Source organism: Schistocerca americana, chromosome X (genome assembly GCF_021461395.2).
Source record: "Schistocerca americana isolate TAMUIC-IGC-003095 chromosome X, iqSchAmer2.1, whole genome shotgun sequence".
Taxonomy (NCBI): Eukaryota; Metazoa; Arthropoda; class Insecta; order Orthoptera; family Acrididae; genus Schistocerca; species Schistocerca americana.
In genome coordinates, this window is record NC_060130.1 from 132,779,269 (window position 1) to 132,802,076 (window position 22,808).

The following is a 22,808-nucleotide window of genomic DNA, read 5'->3' on the forward strand; positions in this document are numbered from 1 at the left end:
CGATAGTCGCACACTTATGTTGTTAAGACATTACATAATTTTCTATGGGTTCTTCACTAGCATTACTGCCCACTTGCTTTAATTTCTCAAGATTAAAATAATTACATTATTTTGACCATTCGTTTATTTTTGGATTATTGTTTTAGGGCACAAAACAGCTATGGTCATAAGCGCCCATCCTGTGGCTTAGTGAAGGGTAAAAACAGGAATTTAAATCAGCAGCTATGGGAGTGAAACTCAAGAAGGAGGGAAACTAAAAACAGAAGGAAATCTTAGAAAAGTGCTATTGAAGGGGGGCTGTTTTCCCTGAAAAGAGCTTCAAATGACCAATGTCACTAACACGTATCAACTCAAGGATGCGATCGGCTGAACGTACGTCATCGGCTAAAAGGGAAGATAAAAATGGTTCAAATGGCTCTAAGCAATATGGGACATAACATCTGAGGTCATCAGTTCCCTAGACTTAGAACTGCTTAAACCCAACTAACCTAAGGACATCGCACACATCCATGCCCAAGACAGGATTCAAACCAGCGACCGTAGCAGCAGTGCGGTTCCGGACTGAAGCATCTGGAACCGCTCAGCCACAGCAGCCAGTAAGGGAAGATATAACAGGCGACAGCTGTAAATGGAAACATAATGAATTAAAAGAGGGGCACCGAAGTAAAAGGTGTCTCACCGTCCACGACAGAGCAGTGGGGACAAAGCGGGGGAGGATTGCCACATAAAAGATGTCAATGGCTAAAAAGACAGTGCCCAATCTGGAGTCTAATTAAAATTACCTCCTCTCCACTACAATGCCCAGAGGAAGAGGCCCAAGTACAAGGACGAGGTAGAGGTTTTATGTCCCGTAATTTATTATCCTGAAGTCCAGATCAATGTGTGTGCCATAAAAGACTAACAACAACAACAACATAAACCATTCTGGAGATTGGCAAAGGGAACCATGAGAACAGCAGGTCAAGGAAGAGAGAGACAGCAGCCTTTCCTGCTATATAGGATGCCTCATTTCCGCCCTGGGATCCAGAGGAATGCCACAGAGATGCCCATGACCGGAGGCAATCGAGACATCCTTAAAGATGTCATTCAAGAAGGCTGATCCATTGAGAGCTGTAGTAGATTGTAAAATCGTTGACAAAGACAGAGCCCGAGACATCGGGAAGGAGAAAATCCACAATTGGATTTATGGCAATGGCAAAAAGTACAACACTTATCACGGAGCCTTGGGAGAAAGTACAGGATAGAGTAGTGTTCACCTGCACCTCAAATAAGTGCTCTGTCAAATTCACGGATGAAAAGGGGTAGCCAACCTCAAAAGCCCCAAGAGAACAGTATGCAGAGGATGCCTGTCCTCCAATAGGTATCGTATGCCCTCTAGCTACCGTTTGGCGTTTCCTGAGAAAACTGTTCATAATATAAGTGGAGAGAGCAACAAGATGGTCATCTGCGGAATGATACTTTTAGAAACTGCATTGGGCAGTTAAAAGGCTTCAGGACTCCAGCCACCAGCCTAAATGGCAATTTACCATACACTCCAAAATTTTACACACACTACTCTTAAGAGACTGGGTGATAGCTAGAGGGAGATGTTTGTCCTTTCCAGGGTTCGGAACAGGAATGACTATAGCTTTCCGCCATCTCCTGCGAAAAGTACTGTCAGTCCAAATTTGATTATAAAGGCGAAGGAGGTAACGCAGACTAGGATATGATAAATGCAGCGACATTTGGACATGGATGCCATCCGGGCCTGGGGCAGAAAAGCAATAGGAAGAGTGTACGTGTTGGAGTTCCTGCATAGAAAAAACTGTATTATAGCTTTCGCGATCTTGAGGGGAGAAAGCAAGATGTCACACTCCCGCTGCTCGTTTCTTCGGGAGGAAGGCTGGAGGGTAATTTGAAGAGCACAGAATCTCAGCAAAGTGTTGACCCATTGAGTTGGGAAATGCGACTCGGACCTCTAAGGTATCTCGCGCGACAGTTATCCCAGAGATCGGGGAAAAACTAGATGCACTGGAAACTGTTCAATTAGACTCGTAACTACAGATGAATGAGTAAAGGTGTTGAAGGAGCTGGTAAAGAAATCACAGTTTGCCTTCTTGCTATCGCGTATGATGCAACAGCATTGGGCACGTAGCTGCTTATAGCAGATACAGTTGGCCAATGTAGGGTGATAGCAGAAAATGCAAAGAGCATACCTCCACGCGCATATTGCGTCAAGGCACACCTCGTTCCACCAAGCAACTGGGGGCCGCCGGGGCAATGAGGTGGTATGAGGTATTGCACATTCTGCGGCTGTAAGAATGACTTCCGTAACATGAGTGACCTGATCGTTGACACTAGGAAATTGATGGTCATCAAATGTTGCTGGAGGAGGAGGAAAGTTTCCAATCAGCTTGGGAAAACTTCCAACATCTTGCGCACATAGATGGCAGTTGTGACTGTAATCGAAGGACACATGGAAAAAGGTCATTCAATTGTGTATCAGCAAGAGCAAACCATTCAAAGCACTGAGCTAGCTGAACAGTACCAACCAAAAGGCCCAAATGAGAGTAGGTTGACGCGGAGGCAGACAGAAAAGTAGGTTCCCAGTGTTGACGCAAACGTGGGTGGTGGGCATTGAAGTATCCAACCAACAAATAGCGGGAAGCTGACCAAGGAGATAAAGGAGATCGGCTCTCGCCATTGGTGTAGATGATGGAATGTATATGGTACAAAGAGAGAAGATATGGGGGGGAATTGGGGGGGGGGGGGGGGGCTGGAAAGGCAAGACATGCAGCCCATGAAGGAAAAAGAGCTGCACGAGATGGGGGTCCCGTGCTCGCCACACATGTATCCACAAAATAGTTGTGGCCCCCCCCCGGGGGGGCGGGGGGGGGGGGGGGGGGTGTTTGACCATTCCTAGCTCACTGACTAAGTTCTGTTAACACCTAAGATTACAGTTTCTGCTCCGTTGTACTTATAACTTGTGTGTTAAACAACTTACGTCATCGTCTTTGATCTACTATTTTTATGTAAAGATGTCATTGACATGAGTGTTCCTAGTATTTGTAAAATATTTTCTGAGGATCCATGATGACTTACTGTAGGTTTCCCAGATCTGTATAACTGCAAACTGGCTACAAAAATTCTCCTGAACAAATATGTTCACTACATAGGCTGTCTCTGCAGCACTCAAAACTTAAGCTGTTATTTTGTTTCTCATACTTTGTACATGAAGGCCAAGTGGCACAAAGATTATTTACACTAAATGAAAATAAAAAACAACAATGTTTCTTTACGTATTATCCATATTTGTGATATCTTTGTATTCCATGTTTTTCTGACCATGATGCTAATGAACATACGCGATTCTGTTGTTGACTCTCCCAAGCCAGTTTATGGTCTTATTCAAATTTATTAGTGCCTGTTTTTAACAGTGTCACTGCGTATTGGATCTGTATTGTTTGAAATTAATTATTTGCTTGGTGTTTTTGTAAGATTTGTGATGGCATGTAGTGTTGTATTTGTAATAGTAATTTAATGTATGTATCTTCTTACAAATGTTACATCCTAATTTTTGACCTTGTAGGTCATGTTTCTCATTGAACTTTATTTCACTGTTATTTTGTATCTCATACAATACAATGTGCATGATCTTTGACTGAACCCAGTTGTTGAATAAAATACAAATCAACATTTGTGTTACACATTTCTCAAAAAATTGAAATATCTGTATGTGTCCTTTTGCTGGAGGTGGAACTTGTTCATAACAAATACTATGGCTGGCTGAGATCTACATTAAAATTACTTCCTCTTGCCCTGGCAAGAGGAATGTTACAGATAGATTGTAGGCTTCACTGATTGTAGTATTATGCTCCTCAAACCAAGCAACTTTCTCTTCCACTAATACATGATTCTATACATCATCAGGCAAGTGACTGTCAAAGAGGCTGGTTCATGGTGTTGTCACGGTACTACCCACAGTTATGCTGTTTCTCCATACAGGTATCCTTAAGTCTCAGAACAGCAGCCTCATTTCCTTGAGTTCCTCAATATTCTGGAACCAACAAGGACCATCTGTCCTTCCCAAGCCTTTGTAGGTGGAGTCTGGACTCTTACCTGCAGTATACATAAAATGGATAACCGAAGGGCACTTTGGGAGCTCGAGCAGCTTAGGAATTTAATACCATGATTATATCTTCTAGGCTTCAGTGATTTCAAGACTGGGTACATTTCTACACTAAATACAGTGAATTCACTTTGAAAGCGAATCCTGAGGACACATTCATGGATTAGCACAGAGTAGCCAATGGAGCCGTTCTTTTCAGACTTCTCGATGTAAACTGTAACATAGTTGTGATACTCTGAAAAATGCTGTCTGGAGTATAAATCCTTTGTACTCTGATAAGTTTAAAGTAATTTTGGACCTTCTTGTAACCCTGCGTGATGAACAGGTACACCCTTAATGAATTACAATATTATGGTTAACAGTGTGTTACTAAGTACTGTGAACTGTGAAACACAAAACAGATTAATTGGCAATTGCTAATGTTTGCTGATAGGTATTAATTGCATTGGAGGACAAACAAGTGTATGAAATACCGGGGACTCTGGGGTTAAAAGTAGACTGTATATGCAACAACATGAGAACTTGCACCAAGATGCCAAATGGCAGCTCAATAAAACATCTTTGGCTTTTAAATCCTCCAGGTGTAACTATCTCATCAAGAGAGAGCTAGAAACTTCCCTTAACTTTTAAAATAGTTTTCTCATTATGGTAAAAGTACATTAAAAAGGCAACAGAATGCATATAAACAACACTAATTCACTTCATCATGAAAAGTATAGTTGCTACTCATCATAAGGTGGAGATGCCGAGTCGCAGATAGGCACAACAAAAAGACTGTCACAAAATGAGCTTTCTGGCCACATGTGTCCTCCACAACATGAAAGCAGATCCCTGAGGGATGCCATTCTCTTACTCTAATTTCTCTAACAGAAGCATTACCCAAAATCTAAAAAAACAGGCTGGAAAGCAAGAAATTATTAGAACATAGGCAGAATCTCAGCAGCCTCATCCATAAAGTTGCCAAAGTGTAATAATAATGCAATACATTCCTCTCAAGTTACTAACTGCATCAATTATCAGTGTGTCAGTGATATTTTGGGGCACATATTATCTTTTCATGTATTCTGGCCAGAATACAGGTGGAGAATATACTTGCAAATAAATCATGGATACCATGGAAATTAACACTACCAGTAACTGGAAAAATTTTTTTACAGCATTTACACACCTAGAAGACCTTCACATATACATCACAAATAATAAAAATAAAAAAACAAAAATAAAAATAAAAATAATAATAATAATAATAATAATAATAATAATAATAATAAAGGCCCGGGAAAAGAATAGGCCTCCGGTATGTTCCGCCAGTCGTAAAAGGCGACGAAAAGAACAAACCGCTAATAGGGCTAACCCCCCCTTTAAGTGTGATTAGTTGGTTCAGGACAGAACTAAAGAAGCCTCGGACAAGGGCCGTCATGGTCGGGGACAACGCTTGAACCCTATGCCCGCCCACAATGGTAACGACACTGCTAGCCAACTGGAAGATGATTTAAATCCAAATAGCGGTGTTTTGCAGGATATGCTTCCTGCAACCACCCTAGAAGGAAAACAAAGACAGAGGATGAGATGGTCAGATGAAGTTAATAAGACACCTCATGTTCTGTTATTACCAAGCAACAAACCTAGGAACCAACACAACTGGATACAGATCACAAGTATACACAACATTTATTACCAGATACCCAGAATTAAAATTTTTAACAGAACAACGACTAGCTGATCAGATCCATGTAATAATCAAAAATAACAGGATACCCCAGTCAGAATGAGAAAACATCAAACAACAAGTACAACAAATACTGGAACAAAATGTGCAATCAGAAGAAGAAGAAGAAAATACAGTAATGGACTCAAACATCCCAGAGCAAACAAACAAAGAACAACACGCATCAATTAAACAGTCAGAGGAAAACGAAATCTTAAGACAGCCACCAGAACAAGTACAAATAGAACACGAAGTGACACACATGTTAGATATAGAAGAAAAATTTCAGCTGACATATATAGAATACAAAGACACAAATACAGACATTAGACCATTCTTGCATAGACCGCCAAATAGCCCACAAGTCGAAACAACAATAAAAACTATCAACACAATCATACAAAACAAAATAAATGAAAACACAACTATGGAAGAGTTACAACTACTGGTTTATATAGGAGCACTCACTACACTAAATATACACACTAGGCAGAGATCAGAACCAACCAACACACAGAAGAAACCCACAAAACCAGCATGGCAACACAGGTTACAGATCAGAATAGAAAAACTGAGAAAAGACATCGGACAGCTAACACAATTTATAAGAAATGAAATGTCAGAAAAAAACGAAAAAGGTTAGGTAAAATCTCACAACAAGAAGCGATAGAGCAATTAGATGAAAAGAAGCAGAAATTACAAGCATTGGCCAAACGACTTAGAAGATACAAAAAAAGTGAAAATAGAAGGAAACAAAACCAAACATTCAACACAAACCAAAAGAAATTTTACCAGACAATAGATAACACACACATTAAAATAGATAATCCACCAAACATAACAGACATGGAACACTTCTGGAGCAACATATGGTCAAACCCGGTACAACATAGCAGGCATGCACGGTGGATACAAGCAGAAACAGACACATACAAGATGATACCACAAATGCCTGAAGCGATAATTTTGCAGAATGAAGTCACCCGAGCAATTAATTCTACTCACAATTGGAAAGCCCCTGGAAATGATAAAATAGCAAATTTCTGGCTAAAGAAGTTCACCTCAACACATTCACATCTAACTAAATTATTTAACAGCTACATTGCAGACCCATACACATTCCCTGATACACTTACACATGGAATAACTTATCTGAAACCTAAAGATCAAGCAGACACAGCAAACCCAGCTAAATATCGCCCCATAACATGCCTACCAACAATATACAAAATTTTAACTTCAGTCGTTACACAGAAATTATTGACACATACAACACAGAACAAAATTATAAATGAAGAACAAAAAGGCTGTTGCAAAGGAGCACGAGGATGTAAAGAGCAACTGATAATAGATGCAGAGGTGACATATCAAGCTAAAACTAAACAAAGGTCGCTACACTATGCATACATTGATTACCAAAAAGCTTTTTATAGTGTACACCACTCATGGTTACTACAAATATTGGAAATATACAAAGTAGATCCTAAATTGATACAGGTCCTAAACATAGTAATGAAAAATTGGAAAACCACACTTAATATCCAAATAAATTCAAATATCATCACATCACAGCCAATACAGATTAAGCGTGGAATATACCAAGGAGGCTCATTAAGTCCTTTCTGGTTCTGCCTTACTCTGAACCCACTATCCAACATGCTAAATAATACAAATTATGGATACAATATTACTGGAACATACCCACACAAAATCACACATCTGCTATACATGGATGATCAAAACTACTGGCAGCAACAAATCAACAACTCAACCAATTACTAAAGATAACAGAAGTATTCAGCAATGATATAAATATGGCTTTTGGAACAGACAAATGTAAGAAAAATAGCATAGTCAAGGGAAAACACACTAAACAAGAAGATTACATAATGGATAACCACAGCGACTGCATAGAAGCGATGGAAAAAACACATGCCTATAAATATCTAGGATACAGACAAAAAATAGGAATAGATAATACACATATTAAAGAAGAACTAAACGAAAAATATAGACAAAGACTAACAAGAATACTGAAAACAGAATTGACAGCAAGAAACAAGACAAAAGCTATAAATACTTATGCTATACCAATATTGACCTACTCATTTGGAGTAGTGAAATGGAGTAACACAGACCTAGAAGCACTCAATACACTTACACGATCACAATGCCACAAATATAGAATACATCACATACATTCAGCAACAGAAAGATTCACATTAAGCAGAAAGGAAGGAGGAAGGGGATTTATCGATATAAAAAACCTACATTATGGACAGGTAGACAATTTAAGAAAATTCTTTCTAGAACGCGCAGAAACTAGCAAAATACACAAAGCAATCACTCATATAAATACATCGGCTACACCACTGCAATTTCATAACCACTTCTACAACCCTTTAGATCACATAACATCAACAGATACGAAGAAAGTAAATTGGGAAAAGAAAACACTTCATGGCAAGCACCCGTATCATCTAACACAGCCACACATCGATCAAGATGCATCCAAGACATGGCTAAGAAAAGGCAATATATACAGTGAGACGGAAGGATTCATGATTGCAATACAGGATCAAACAATAAACACCAGATATTACAGCAAGCATATTATTAAAGATCCCAATACCACAACAGATAAATGCAGACTTTGCAAACAACAAATAGAAACAGTAGATCACATCACAAGCAGATGTACAATACTAGCAAATACAGAATACCCCAGAAGACATGACAATGTAGCAAAAATAATACATCAACAGCTTGCCTTACAACATAAACTTATGAAACAACACGTTCCCACATACAAGTATGCACCACAAAATGTACTGGAGAATGATGAATACAAATTATACTGGAACAGAACCATTATAACAGATAAAACAACACCACATAACAAACCTGACATCATACTCACCAATAAAAGGAAGAAATTAACACAACTAATCGAAATATCCATACCCAATACAACAAATATACAAAAGAAAACAGGAGAAAAAAATTGAAAAATACATCCAACTGGCTGAGGAAGTCAAAGACATGTGGCATCAGGATAAAGTTGACATTATACCAATTATACTATCAACTACAGGAGTCATACCACACAATATCCACCAATACATCAATGCAATACAGCTACATCCAAACATATATATACAACTACAGAAATCCGTAATTATTGATACACGTTCAATTACCCAAAAGTTCCTAAATGCAATATAACATATACCGTACAGTTAAAAGGAAGTGACGCTTGATCAAGGTCCGCGTCACTTTCCATTTTTAACCAGACTTAACGTCTGAGAAAGTACAGAAATAATAATAATAATACAAAAATGTTATTGGTATCTACTACAGCTCTCGATAAGGGCAGTGCTGTCAAGAGTTATGTGATACCTGTCACACCCCTGCTGGAAGTAACAAAGTGGTTTCCTAAGTTCTAAGTGCCAGGTCAGATGCTGAATAGTCATGCATTCTAGAGTCCTTTACATATGCAGCTAGTGAGGGCAACATTAAGATAACAGGAACAAGATGGCTTCTGCCCACATGTCAGTTAAGTCTCCAGTCAACCAGACTTTATTACTTTATTACAAACAGCTATGATTTCTTTCGAACACTTTTGAAAGTTCTGTATTTTGTTGTACTGAATTTCATCATTATTTAGTGAAGTCTCCCTGGCCTTAGAAATGTAGGCTCCAGCACTGTCATGAAAAGGGACAACTACAAGGTTGTTATAACTAAATTTTCACTGCTTGAGCCAGTGTAGACAGAAAACTATTTACCATATGGGCATCCAACTTTATGGGAATGATGTTCAAACCAAGTGCTCAGGGCTGGTGTTGTTAGCAATGTTAGTGTCACGACTTGCAAATAGGCACCAGTACTTTTAAGGAGACACAGGGCTGAAATACAAGCATCAATGTTCATTACAGTTGCAGACAACATGGGTCTTGCCAAGGTGAGCAGGGCTTTACTCATACAGCTGTTTTATCATTGTTTTACTGTTGTTTTGGTAAAACAACAAAGGATTAAGGAGAGACCCTCTTCCCGCACCAAGGTTGAAGAACCAAATAATTTGCAGACCATTTCGAACTGTGTGGCCACCAAGATCACCAGATTTGAACCTGGTTGATTTCTGGCTGTGGGGTTACCCGAAGGACAAGTTTTATCAGCAGGACACAAACATATGTTGGAGGTTTAAGATGAGCATAGTGAGGGAGGTATCCAGAATCCCACCCGAGATGTTTTAAGCAGCAGTATAGCAATCTCTAGTGCAGTTCTAGTCTTATGGATGCGAATGCTTGCCACACTGAGCACTGTTTGTACCCTGGAACGTAAACATAGTATTCAACTAACAAATGTTACCATCTCCCATGGAAATTAAAATGTGTGTCTTAATCGTTTTTTCGTTATTTCTACTCCACATGCCCTTACAAATGTTTCCACAAAGTTCCACTGACATACAATCACTTGTTTTTCATGGAAGTGGGGGGGGGGGGGGGGGGGGGGGTGCTCTCTCAAGCAGCAAAAGTTCAATTATAACCACCCTGTATATTTCTCTTCATTATTTGAATGGAAGCTACAATCAGCTCTCTTCAGTGAAGACTGATGATGATGGAAAGCTGGATTCTGGTTTCAGTGGTAGTGATCAAAGCAAAGTACACTGTCATTGTCTGCTAATGTTCCAGGTGTAGTCTGAGTACACCCTGACTTCAGCACAGCTGTTAAAGGTAAGCTAACAAATTTACCATCGTTCTTATGGCTTCCCCTACCTTTGTAGAACTACTTTAAGGATTTACAAAGTACAGAAACCCTTCCCATAATCTCCTCTTGCTCTGATTGTTCTTAATGTCTTTGCCCTAAAAACCAATAATGCTGGAAGTTCTCAGCAGACAATATTCGAACCACAACAAAATGCGAATTTTATCGTGGGACACACTGCCTCTGACACTTACCCGAGAACTTTGGAATGTATTATTAGAGACATATAGGCCCATACTTGGAATGCGAGTCATCAATTCCTGATTGCTGTCTAGGTGTTCTAACACAATCAGTTAGCTATATCACATCCAGAATGAATTTTTCACTCTGCAGCAGAGTTTGTGCTGATACAAAATTTTTTTTATATCACATCCATTCTGCCCTGCTGAGCATCCATTAGGACAGGTTTATCTTGTCCTTAGGGCCACGTGACAGGTTCAGATGAATCTGCAGCCTAGGTGTACACCATGGAGGTGTATGAGGACAGACCTAGTTGGGAAGCGTTAAAGGGAAGGGCTCCACTTCAGAAAGAAGGGACCGCACGTGAACCACAATCATTAGCCGTGACCTGGGCCGCCGATGCGGGAGATTAACTGCTATGGGTGGAAAAAGGAGACGGTAATTCGGATGCTTAGGAGAACTACGAATGTGTGCTGCATAACTAGCGAGCAGTTGTGCACATCTGATCTGCAATGGAGGGACTCTGGCCTCCACAAGGATGCTGGCCAACGGACTTGTTCTAAAAGCTCCTGTCCTTAGTCGAACCTCACAGTGCAGCACAGGGTCGAGTAAACGCAATGCTGAGGGTGCTGCCAAACCATAAGCCACACTCCCATAGTAAATTCGTGATTGGGCAAGGGCTCTGTAGAGCTGCAGCAGTGCAGAGCGATCTGCATCCCAATTGGTGTTGCTCAGGCAACAGAGGGCATTGAGGTGCTGCCAGCACTCCCACTTAAGCTAAAGAAGATGAGGAAGCCAAGTCAATCTAGCATCAAAACTCAGTCCTAAGAATAGAAATGTCTCCACTACAGTGAGTGGATCATCATGAAGGTAATTTCTGGGTCCGGATAAACGGTACGATACCAACAGAAGTGCACGACACATGACTTTGCGGCTGGAAACTGTAACCCATGGGCTAGAGACCATGACTGTGCCTTGTGGGTGGCTCCCTGTAGGTGACATTCCACAACACCAGTACTGGAGCAGCAGTACGAAAAGCAGAAGTTGTCTGCATACAGAGAAGGTGAGACGGAAGGCCCGACAGCTGCTGCTAGACCGTTAATGGCCACTAAAAATAGAGAGAGACTCAATACAGAGCCCTGCGGGACTCCATTCACCTGGATATGGATGGAACTATGGGAAGCACCAACTTGGACATGAAAAGTACGGAGCAACAGGAAATTTTGGATAAAAAATCGGGAGTGGGCCCTGGAGACAACACGGACACAACGCGGCAAGGACACAACGCGGCAAGGACACAACGCGGCAAGGACACAACGCGGCAAGGACACAACGCGGCAAGGACACAACGCGGCAAGGACACAACGCGGCAAGGACACAACGCGGCAAGGACACAACGCGGCAAGGACACAATGTCGCCACGTCATGTCGTATGCTTTACCTAAGTCAAAAGAGATGGCAACCGAGTGTTGCCATCTGGAAAGGCTGTTCGGACGGCAGACTCTAGGCACACAAGATTATAAGTGGTAGAGCGACCCTGGCGGAAGCCGCCCTGACATGGGGACAGTAGACCACGTGACACCAGGACCCAACCCAACTGCCGACGTACCATACGTTCCAGCAGCTTACAAGGAACATTGGTGCAACAGATGGTCCGATAGCTATCATCAAGCAGGTTTTTGCCGGGTTTGAACACTGGAATGCTGGTGCTCTCCCGCCATTGAGATGGAAAGACGCCATCGCACCAGATCCGTTTGAAGATGCTGAGATGTCGCTTTCAGTCAGATGAGAGATGTTTAATCATCTGGCTGTGGATGTGATCACACCCAGGAGCTGTGTCGGGGCAATCAGCAAGAGCACTGTGGAGCTCCTACTCTGTAAATGGGGAATTATAGGATTCACTATGATGTGTATTGAATGAGAGAATGTTCCCTTCCAGACGCAATTTGAGAGTGTGAAAGGCTGGGGGGTAATTCTCAGACACAGAGGCTCGAGCAAAGTGCTCAGCAATCACGTTTAAGTCGGTAGTTAACATGTGATTTATGGTAACACTGGGAACACCTGATGGGGTCTGGTACCCGAAAAGATGCTTGATCTTTGTCCAGCCTTGGGAAGGTGACATATGGCACCCAATGGTCAAGACATATCTCCACCAACAGTACTGCTTCTGACATGCGGTAATTTGGTGACGTGGGTACAGAGCCGTTTAAAGGCTATGAGATGCTCCAGGGAAGGGTGCTGCTTATGCCGCTGTAGAGCTTGCCGACACTTCTTAATTGCTTCAGCAACTTCCGGTGACCACCAAGGGACTGTCTTTTACCAGCGCCCCCTTAAGGCGAGGGATCGAGTTTTCTGTCATAGAAACAATTGTTTTAATCACCTGCTCAACCATCATATCAATGTTACTGTGCGGGGGAGATTCAACGGTGACAGCAGAGATGAAAGTTTCCCATCTGTCTTGCTTAAAACCCATCTGGGCAGGCATCCATTGGCCTGACACCAGAGCAGTGACAGGAAGATGGGGAAGTGGTCACTACCACACAGGTCATCATGTGCTCTAGATGGGAGAAGTCTTGGGCTGCAAATTGATAAACCAATGGCTGATTAACCACCATGAGCCACACTGAAATGTGTGGCGGCCCCAGTATTTAAGAGGCAGAGGTCGAACTGTGACAGTGAAGTTTTGACATCTGTGCCACCCTACAAGGGGTTATGTGGTTAAAATCTCCCAGAAATGGGAAAGGTTTAGGTAGTGGATCAACCAGTGCAGCTAAAACATTCAGGGAAACTGCACCATCTGGAGGAAGATATACAATGCAGACAGTTATTTCCTGTGTCGTCCATATTCTGACAGCCACAGCTTCAAGAGGGGTTTGAAGGGGCACGTGTTCACTACAGACTGAGTTTAGGACAAAAACTCCACCTGACACTATTATAGTCACTACGGTTCCTGTAATATCCCTTATAGCCGTGGAAGGTGGGGGTCCGCATTGTCAGCAACCAGGTTTCCTGGAGAGCAATGGAGATAGCAGGTGTAAATCTTACCAGTTGCCGTAGCCTAGCCAGGCGGTGGAAAAAACCGCAGCAATTCCACTGGAGGATATCATCGTGAGACTGGGAAGGCATGGAACATCCAATGAGGTAGTTTACTGCTCAGAGTCACCTGCTGCCACCGACTTATTGCCTGAGCAGTCTATATCCATTGTCCCTGAGGGTCCGGCAAGACCTAGGTCCTCAGCAGATGCCAGAATCTCCATCCCATCCTCAGACGCAGAGCTTTTAGGTAGCAGTGGTGTGGGTGCCACCGCAATTTCCTTGGTCTTTGGGATTTTCTTTTTGGATTTCTCTCACTAGTCCTTGGGGTTCCTTGGCTGGGAGGACTTCACTGGCTCAGTCTCCGGGACTGAGGATGAGCATGAAGCCCTACGACCAGCTGCTTTTGAGCTCTTCAGCCAATGGCAGGTGCCTTCTTTCCCACTTGCAGAAACCTGAAAAGGGAGTGACCTAAGGGAGCCCTTCCTAGCGAGATAAGCCGAAGAAGACTTACTCTCGTCTGGTTTAGAAGTGGGGACGAGCATCCCCGATGGTTCGGGTGTGTTTCTCCTGAAGTAGGTGGTGCGAGAGCAACAGGGAAGGAAATGCCTCCCCACCATCAACGGGCAGGTTTAGTCTTCTGACTCAGAGAGGTGACTGGGGTTGGTGGAGCTGATGATGTCAGAACTGTTGTAACGGCGGTGTAAGACAGTGTCATACGTACAGGATGCAAGTGTTCAAATTTTCTCTTAGCCTCAGTGGCGGTCAGTCAGTCCAGGGTCGTTTACTCCACGATTTTCCTTTCTTTCTGGAGAATCCTACAGTCTGGCGAGGAAGAGGAATGGTGCACTCCGCATCTGACACAGATGGGAGGCGGGGCACATGGAGTATTGGGATGTGATGAGCATCCATAATCTCGACATGTGAGGCTGGAAGTACAGCGAGAAGACATGACAAGTTCCAGCACTTAAAAGCACCTTTACCTTCTCAGGCAATGTTTCACCCACTAAGGCCAAGATGAAGGCACCAGTGGCAACCTGATTATCCAGCGGACGCACCAGATGAAATGTACACCTCGCCGCTCTAAATTGGCGCGCAGCTCATCTTCAGACTGCAAAAGAAAGTCCCTGTGAAATATGATACCCTGGACCATATTTAAGCTCTTATGGGGCATGATGGTTACAGGAACATCCACCAGCTTGTCACAAGCGAGTAACGCCCGTGGCTCGGCAGAGGATGCTGTTTTGATCAAGACTGACCCAGATCTCATTTTGGACAATCCCTTCACCTCCCCTAACTTGTCCTCTAAATGTTTAACAAAAAACTGAGGCTTCATCGTCATGTAAGATTCCCCATCAGCTCTCTAACGTACAAGTACGGGTTGGATACGATCCACTGCCATCCTTAGCCTTATGTTCCACCCATGGTGTGGCCAAGGAGGGGAACGATTTGGGGTCGTACTTCTGTGCGTTGAATTGAGCTCGTGAATGCTTAGAGACTGCTGGTGGTGAACTACCAGCAAGTGATGATGGACTATCCTTCATCATCATGTCATCCGCTCTGATGCCACCCACTCTGAGCAGGGGCCCTCCCCACAGGCGCCACCCAGCTGCAGCAAAGGCCACCTGGCAGGATGCCATTGTCGGGAGTCCCGATGCCCCAGGGGGATGGGCTTCTACCTTTGGCATACATGGAGAGCTAACGGCGCAGGCATCAGCAGAGTGATCCCTGTCTTGTCAGGGGGGCTACAACCAACAGCGTACCTGGTGGCCCCACCACAATGGACTAGCTACCGTGCTGGATATCAGGTGCGTAGAAGTCCATGGTCACTGTTGACGCAGATAGCGACATTGCATAGTGCATGATGGAAAACAGGCTCAGGAAGGTGTCCTCGCCCAAAAGATTGAGAATGAGCAGGACTGAAATGCAACGACGAGTAACGGTGGACATGATGCATGATGTAAGGCGCCCTTCCCCAATTGGCTTGCTCTTCGGGAAAATTTTGAAAAATGGAGGTGAAACCCTACAGTGGACCATCACATAAAGGCCGAAATGTGCGAGACTCCTTTTCGTAACCTCTTACAACAGGCAGGAATACCATGGGCCTATTCTAATCACTGGACCCACAGGGGGGAGTCCACAGTGGAGAAAGATGGAACATCTCACAAACCCTAATATAAAACGTAAATTTCACAAAATAAAATTATACATCATCAGTTTCATCTGGGAAATACAGAATCTCTCAGCAATTTGGCAACATGTTCTGGTAAAATGCCCTACTCTGTGAATGTATAAAGAGCATTAATAACCGTAGGTCTTTGGCCTTTTACGTAGATAATTGTAAAGATTTCATTTTAATGGGTTTCAATCATGATTCACTCGAACTTTGCCGCCTCTTGTTAAAGTCAGTACCTTCAATGCCTTCTATGGTCTGAAGGAAAATTTATAGTTTACATTCCTGGTGAATTACATCTGTACTGCAACCATTTTATCTTTTCCCCAAGGAACTGGCTCTTCCACAATCCTGTTCACTTTTAATATAACACTGACAAAGAAATGCCATGAAAATAAGAAAATCCTTCTGTTCAAGATGTGACGAAGCAAGCTGGGATATTTTTACTTCCCCTCTTGTTTTGCCATCTGCCTCCTTAAAATTCATGTTTAACTACTTACCATTAACAAACGTGAATATAATCTGCATTCTCATAAAAGATAAAGGTTGACCCTCAGTTTTAAAGAATATAACACCAGATCTCATTTTGTGCTTGGTTTTACGTATGTAATTGATATTCTAATTTATTTTGACTATGTCTAGTTAGCATCATTTGTTACAGGGCAAAATCAGTAATTGTTTCATAACTTAAATTCTATTGATGACATATAAACAAATATAAATTCTGTAATAATTGTGAACATTTGGAACACGAAATGCTAGTAATCTTAAAGTATCTATCTGGCTCTCTTCAAAAACATGTTAGCGAAACCTGCACTTACTTAATTCCAAAGTAATTAACAGTTTTGTCAAAAGTATTGTTTACATAACTATATATGTTAATTTCATCATTTAAACAAATACTTTGGCTTAGCCCTTGCAGTAGAAGGAACCGTTAAAAAGACAGAATTTTTCGATGTATTCAGTTAATTTAATGAGTTATGTTTTAATTGAAATTTCTGTGAATTTAACTTTGAACAATGCGTAGTTTCAGCCTCTATTATATAGGAGTATAAGAGCCCGATTTCTGGTCACAAGACAGTCAGTCCACAGCAGAGTTTCAGACGAGGAACCTGTGCTGGTTAGAATGTCAACAATGCATCAACTTAACAGTGAATTAAGTGTTACACCAATAGGTGGGTGTGTTAAAGCAATGACAGTGACTGTTCAATTTATTTGAAAGACTGAACTGTGTTGTTAGGCTTTTACTGCTCGTAGATGTAAAACAGTAAACTATTGTAGCAGTATGTGGGAGAGGGGGAGGGGGGGGGGGGGGTTGTGAAAAGTTAAAGTAAACACCTGTTAAATGCAACTGTCTGCTACATTATTTACGGTAGTCAGTGTCCAAATTACAAACCCCATTTTTCAGCCAGTGTAGGAATGCAGTACATCGACACCAAGGACAACAAATGAAATAAATAAAGCAGCCAGAACTGCTACAAAGGTGAACTACATTTATTGGTGGTTTCCTAGGAACTAATTTGATCAAATTAGCCCAATCCCTAGGTGTATTAATATTTATAGTTTTATTCTTTTTTGACAGCCTATGTCTATGCCACCAGATTCAAGGAGTTTATGATTAATAACCTTCAGCTCACTACCACAGTAATTTTCCTCGTGATATATATTCATGGTCATAACAGAGAAATTGACATTCCTGTTGTGGCAACTGCAGGAGTTACTACACATACTGATCTCAGTGACCTCTTCAGGTAATGACAGCATATGCTTCTGAATACAACTGCTTTTCCATTTCCTGTGCAACCAGCAATAGTTTCATCTACCATATTTAACACCAAGTAGGTTTGTGCTGCTTGTTCACAATCTACATAGTTCAACACAGTGTCCACAGTGTTTCTAAAAAGCTATCCAACTATACAAAAGAGGTGTTGGTAAACACTTTGTTAAGCAAATCATAGGAAATAAATGAGTGTTTTTCCCCACTTTTCTCTTTGTCGATCTTCTGCTCACAGCTAGACACTGCTATATTTATATGAATTTTCTTGTCTTCTTCTGTTTGAGTTTTTCTTGCTCATTGTCATTGGCTGTCCTAACAGTGAAAGTCATGGAAGATTTTTCAGCAGTGTATGCACTGGTTATTGTTGCATGAAGTACTTTTATGTTTATGATATGACACTGGTTTTGCAGAAACCACATTTCGTTGTTCCAGTTAAAGTTAGAGTTAGAGTTTGGTTATGTGTCAGCAAGCATGCACTTGTTCTGTCAGATTACATTTGAAAAGCACTTACATGGTTGACATTTGCTTGTAACATACGATACATACAACAGTTAAAATATGCTCAAAATCTAAATTTTTACTTACTTTGGTGAAGACTATAAAATACTAATGAATGTAACATTTCACTTCCAAGAACCTACCTTCTCTTAAAACATTTCTCATTGGTTTCTTTAACCGAGCATGTCCAAAGCTTACGGAGGAATTAGCGAAGTCTTCCAGAGTAACATCTGCAACAGAAACAAATAGCAAATAACTACACAAACAATACTCTAGTAAAACTTGAGAGTTGCTGGCCAGGAACTGACAGTAACAGGTTTGAAAATTGTCTTCTAATGCTTAAACACTATTACTGCGCATTTCAATGAAGTCCTGCTGATATTCACAAAGATTAATGACAGTGATCCTATAGTTTTATGAACTCTGACTGCTGTGGATGAGTTAATTCGTCATGCCCTGCCCACTCCCCAGGTGCTGAGGCTATGTTTAAACACAGCCTCTGGGTTTTCCTTTAGTGCAACTGATTTTGTGTGTGTGTGTGTGTGTGTGTGTGTGTGTGTGTGTGTGTGTGTGTGTGTGTGTCTCCCTTTCTGCTGACTCTCTCACTGCTACAGCCGAGTTACTTTCATATTTCGGTGAATAAAAAAGTTTTGAGTATTTATTACACAACATACACACCTCTTTATGTGCTCTTATCTAAAAAAGGCTATCTTATATTCCACCCTTTATGTAATACGGTAATTTTTATGACCATGATTCCCAATGCACAGGGATGGAAGTGGGCACATTGCAAATAACTATCCAATGGATATAAAAACCAGTAACTCAAGAATGAAATGAGATCTTGTCTTGCTCTCAATTTTAAATAAAATTTTTATACCTTACCAACATTGTATGAGCTACAATGAAACATGTGCTAAGTTTACACAATGTGTTTTTACTGCTGGAAACTATTTAAAATTTCATGCAATGCGGTGTTTAATTTGATATAGCACAGTAACTAAGATAAATGAAGAAAATAAATTCAGCCCCTAATCGAGCAAGTCATCAGACTGTGAGGTGTGCAAACTTGCATTTTTTTTCACCAAGTAGTTTTCTCAAAAGTGAGTAAGTAAAATACAAATGCCAGAACACTGTCTCAGCACGAGTAGCAGCATTAGGCAAGCAGTACAGTGAAAGTATGCTCAGCATGGACTGCAGAGAGCACATCTGTAGCAGTCAAAGGGTTAAGGACGAAATATCTCAAATGTTGAGGTTTTGTTTGATGGTCCTTTAGACAACCCAACCCACAACCCACAATGACTAGAAACTCTAGTGTATGAAAATCATCTCAATGGCAAAGTAACTCTACTACCCAGTTTTCTGAATTACCAAAGTGTTCTACCACTTTAGAATTGCATTTCACTGCAGCTTTCTGTGTAAGAAAATGTCATTTCCAAATTAACTTCCTTCAATATAATCACAGCTGTCTTAGCGTGGCTCTTTCCTGATGAGAATAACCTCTGTATAGCCTTTTGAATAAGAGAAGAAAAGAACTCACAAATTTCACTACTGTTTAGCAAAGACAAAATGTGATACTACATATTTGTAAACGTCTCCAAAGACTGGATTATCATCTCCGCTCTGAACGTAATAACTAGAAAGACACAACACTGATTTGCTGTAATGATTATGGACATGAACCCCTACTTTCATAATCTTTCTGTACTCTGGGACCACAGTCATAATACTATTTAAATGTAAGTATACACTCTAATGGTGGAATTTTCATTTAAACTCTACTTTTATGTTCCTAGTTTTCATTTTCTTGTAAATCTGAGTATCATCTTCACTAGATCACATTAAAACTAGAAGATAAGAGCAGCACCAAATGTATCATTTAATCAATATGTTTGTCTGGGCAAAAAGTATTTTATTAATTTTTATTATTTTTGTATGGAACCTTTGCCGACGTAATTATTTTTATGTATTTACTTTGACTTAACTTCTTCCTTTTTATCACTTTATCCCCCCCCCCCCTCCCCCCAAAATGTTATTTCAACTTATTTGTATTACTCATTTTGCCTGAATTTCATTTTAGTTTTAATCTCTTCTTTTCCTTAAGTCACAGGCATTATTATATCTATAATAAATATTTTTAAATAACCATTGGCAAGGAGGTATTTTTTGTTGAAGCTGGTATCACAGAAATAAGAAAGATGATAGTGAACAAAAAAGTTAATATGATGATTAAATTGACATGGCAAAGGATTATAAATGAGAAAAATTATATTTACACCAAATACCAGACTAAAAATAATGATTAGTCATGTTGATAAAGATGGCCCCTGACAGGACTAAAAAACACAACCTTCAGTATACTACTGAACTGCTAGGTTACGGCGTCGTTTTGCAAAGCAGTGTTATTCTGAAGCCCTTAGTGAATCTCGAGATATTCTCTCTTATCGATTACTGCCAAACAAGGACACACTAGAGCAAATGGCTGCAGAGTGTGATATCTGGGACCGTAACCTACACCACCATAGAGATCATTTCAAAAATTCAGTCCCAGCCCATGGGCCCTCCCCTTGTTAGCCACTATAGAGCAGAACTTCACATCCAACGTTGCAGTGACTACATAATACAGTTAAAATTTTCAACACTGACACTATTCTAAGTCCTTGTCACTGCAGCTTTTGGCATTTTTTGTGCTCCCACAATATTTATAAATGAAAGGCACAATACAGGGTGTTTCAAAATGTACATACTGGTTTTAAGGCATTTTAGCATTTATTACGTTCAACTTACAATTTTAAATAATACACCACATGAAAGAGCAACTCAAAAAGTTTTGTTTGTATACCTGTGTGCAATGGGAAGAGTATGGAATGACCAAGAGTGACTGAAAAACATGTCGAACAAGTGCAAGTCTTTCACGCTTAGCTCAACGAAATCAGTTCAGAAGGTTAGTCATGAAGTAGCATTTCCAGTGGTGTCTGGGTGTAGAGTTTTAAGGAGATGCTTACAGCCACGTCTTTATCGTCTGCAGTTGTTACAAGTTCTAAAGACTACACAGACTACGGTTTATGAACCAACTGTGCAAATGAAATGTTGCTGCATGACAATTAAGATTTTCTTGATTATTCACCTTCAGCGATGAATAGACTTTTCACACCAGTGGAAATGTGACCCACACACAATGTGCACATCTGGGGATCAGAAAATCGCCTAGAGATAATACAGTTGTAAATTGAAAGTTTCTTGTGCCATATCCCCGCAGAAAGTTTATGGGCCTTTCTTTTTCAGTGAAGCAACTGTAAATGATTGTTCTTATCTTGATGTGTTACAACTATGACCCATGGCTCAATGGGAAGAAGCTGAACAACACATCTTTATTTGGGAGCAAGATGGTGCACCACCTCACTCGCAGAACACAGCATGTGACTGGTTAAATGACGTTGTACCCTACTTGTGAACTGGCTGCATGGGGCCGGATGACAGAGCACAACAATGCATGACATCAACGTCCACACACGATCTGACACCACTCGATTTTTACCTTTGGGGTTTCATAAAGGATCATGTGTACGTGCCTCCGCTACCAGCTGATCTGTCCAACTTTAGAAACAGTATTATTGCAACAGTTACTCTTGAGACAGGAATCAAGGTTTCACAACAACTCGGTTATCAACTCGATATGTGACAAAAGGTACTCACATTGAATTATTATAAGAAAAACTGTTCGAGTTGCCCTTGCATTTTGTGTCTCATTTATAATTGTAAGCTGAGTGTAATAAAGGCTACAAAGCCTTAAAATCCATATGTTCATTTTTAAACACACCCTGTATTATGGATGTACTTATTTTGTCACCCAGTCTTTGGCTTCATCAGACTGCCTGCCTATCATCACCAAAGTGATACAATATTGAAGAACATTGGAAGGGTGTTTTATATCACGACTGAAACACAAAAACAGACCAAAAGTTATCTCTGAAAATGCAGTGCTACTACAATTAAAAATGTTGAACAGTAAATAAATCAGAAGTACATCAAGTCCAAACAGTTGTTCTATAAAACAATTTAAATTACATTAAATTAACAATCCCAATAAAATAAAAATAGTATGTGACAAGAGTACTGAAAACAAGCTTGAAGAGGTATTACCCATGGAAAGTGATACAGAAACAAAATAAAAGATAGAACTGGCATTTATAACAGCAGACTATGTAGCCTGTCCACAGAAAATTGCAATGAAGTACACTGAGGTGACAAAAGTCATGGGATAGTGATATTTATATCTACAGATGGCAGTAGTATTGTGTACACAAAGTATAAAAGAGGAAGTGTATTTGGCAGTACTGTCATTCGTACTCAGGTGATTCATGGGAAACAGTTTCAGACTTGATTATGGCCACAAGGCCGGAATTAACAGACTTTGAACACAGAATGACAATTGCAGCTAGATGCATGGGACATTCCATTTTGGATATCGTTAGGGAATTCAATAATCCGGGATCCACAAAGCCAAGAAAGAGCCAAGAATACCAAATTTCAGGCATAGCCTCATGCTATGGACAACGCAGTGGGC

General features: G+C 40.9%; 1 protein-coding gene across 1 annotated transcript in view; it reads right to left on the minus strand.

Annotated features, from left to right (window-relative positions):
• LOC124556731 (transmembrane protein 183-like) overlaps nucleotides 1–22,808 on the minus strand; it is a 153,644-nt gene that overhangs the window by 85,072 nt on the left and 45,764 nt on the right. Inside the window, exon 2 of the mRNA XM_047130730.1 lies at nucleotides 18,385–18,471. Within this exon, the coding sequence (XP_046986686.1) occupies nucleotides 18,385–18,471 (87 nt within the window). The remainder of the gene's footprint in view (nucleotides 1–18,384; nucleotides 18,472–22,808) is intronic.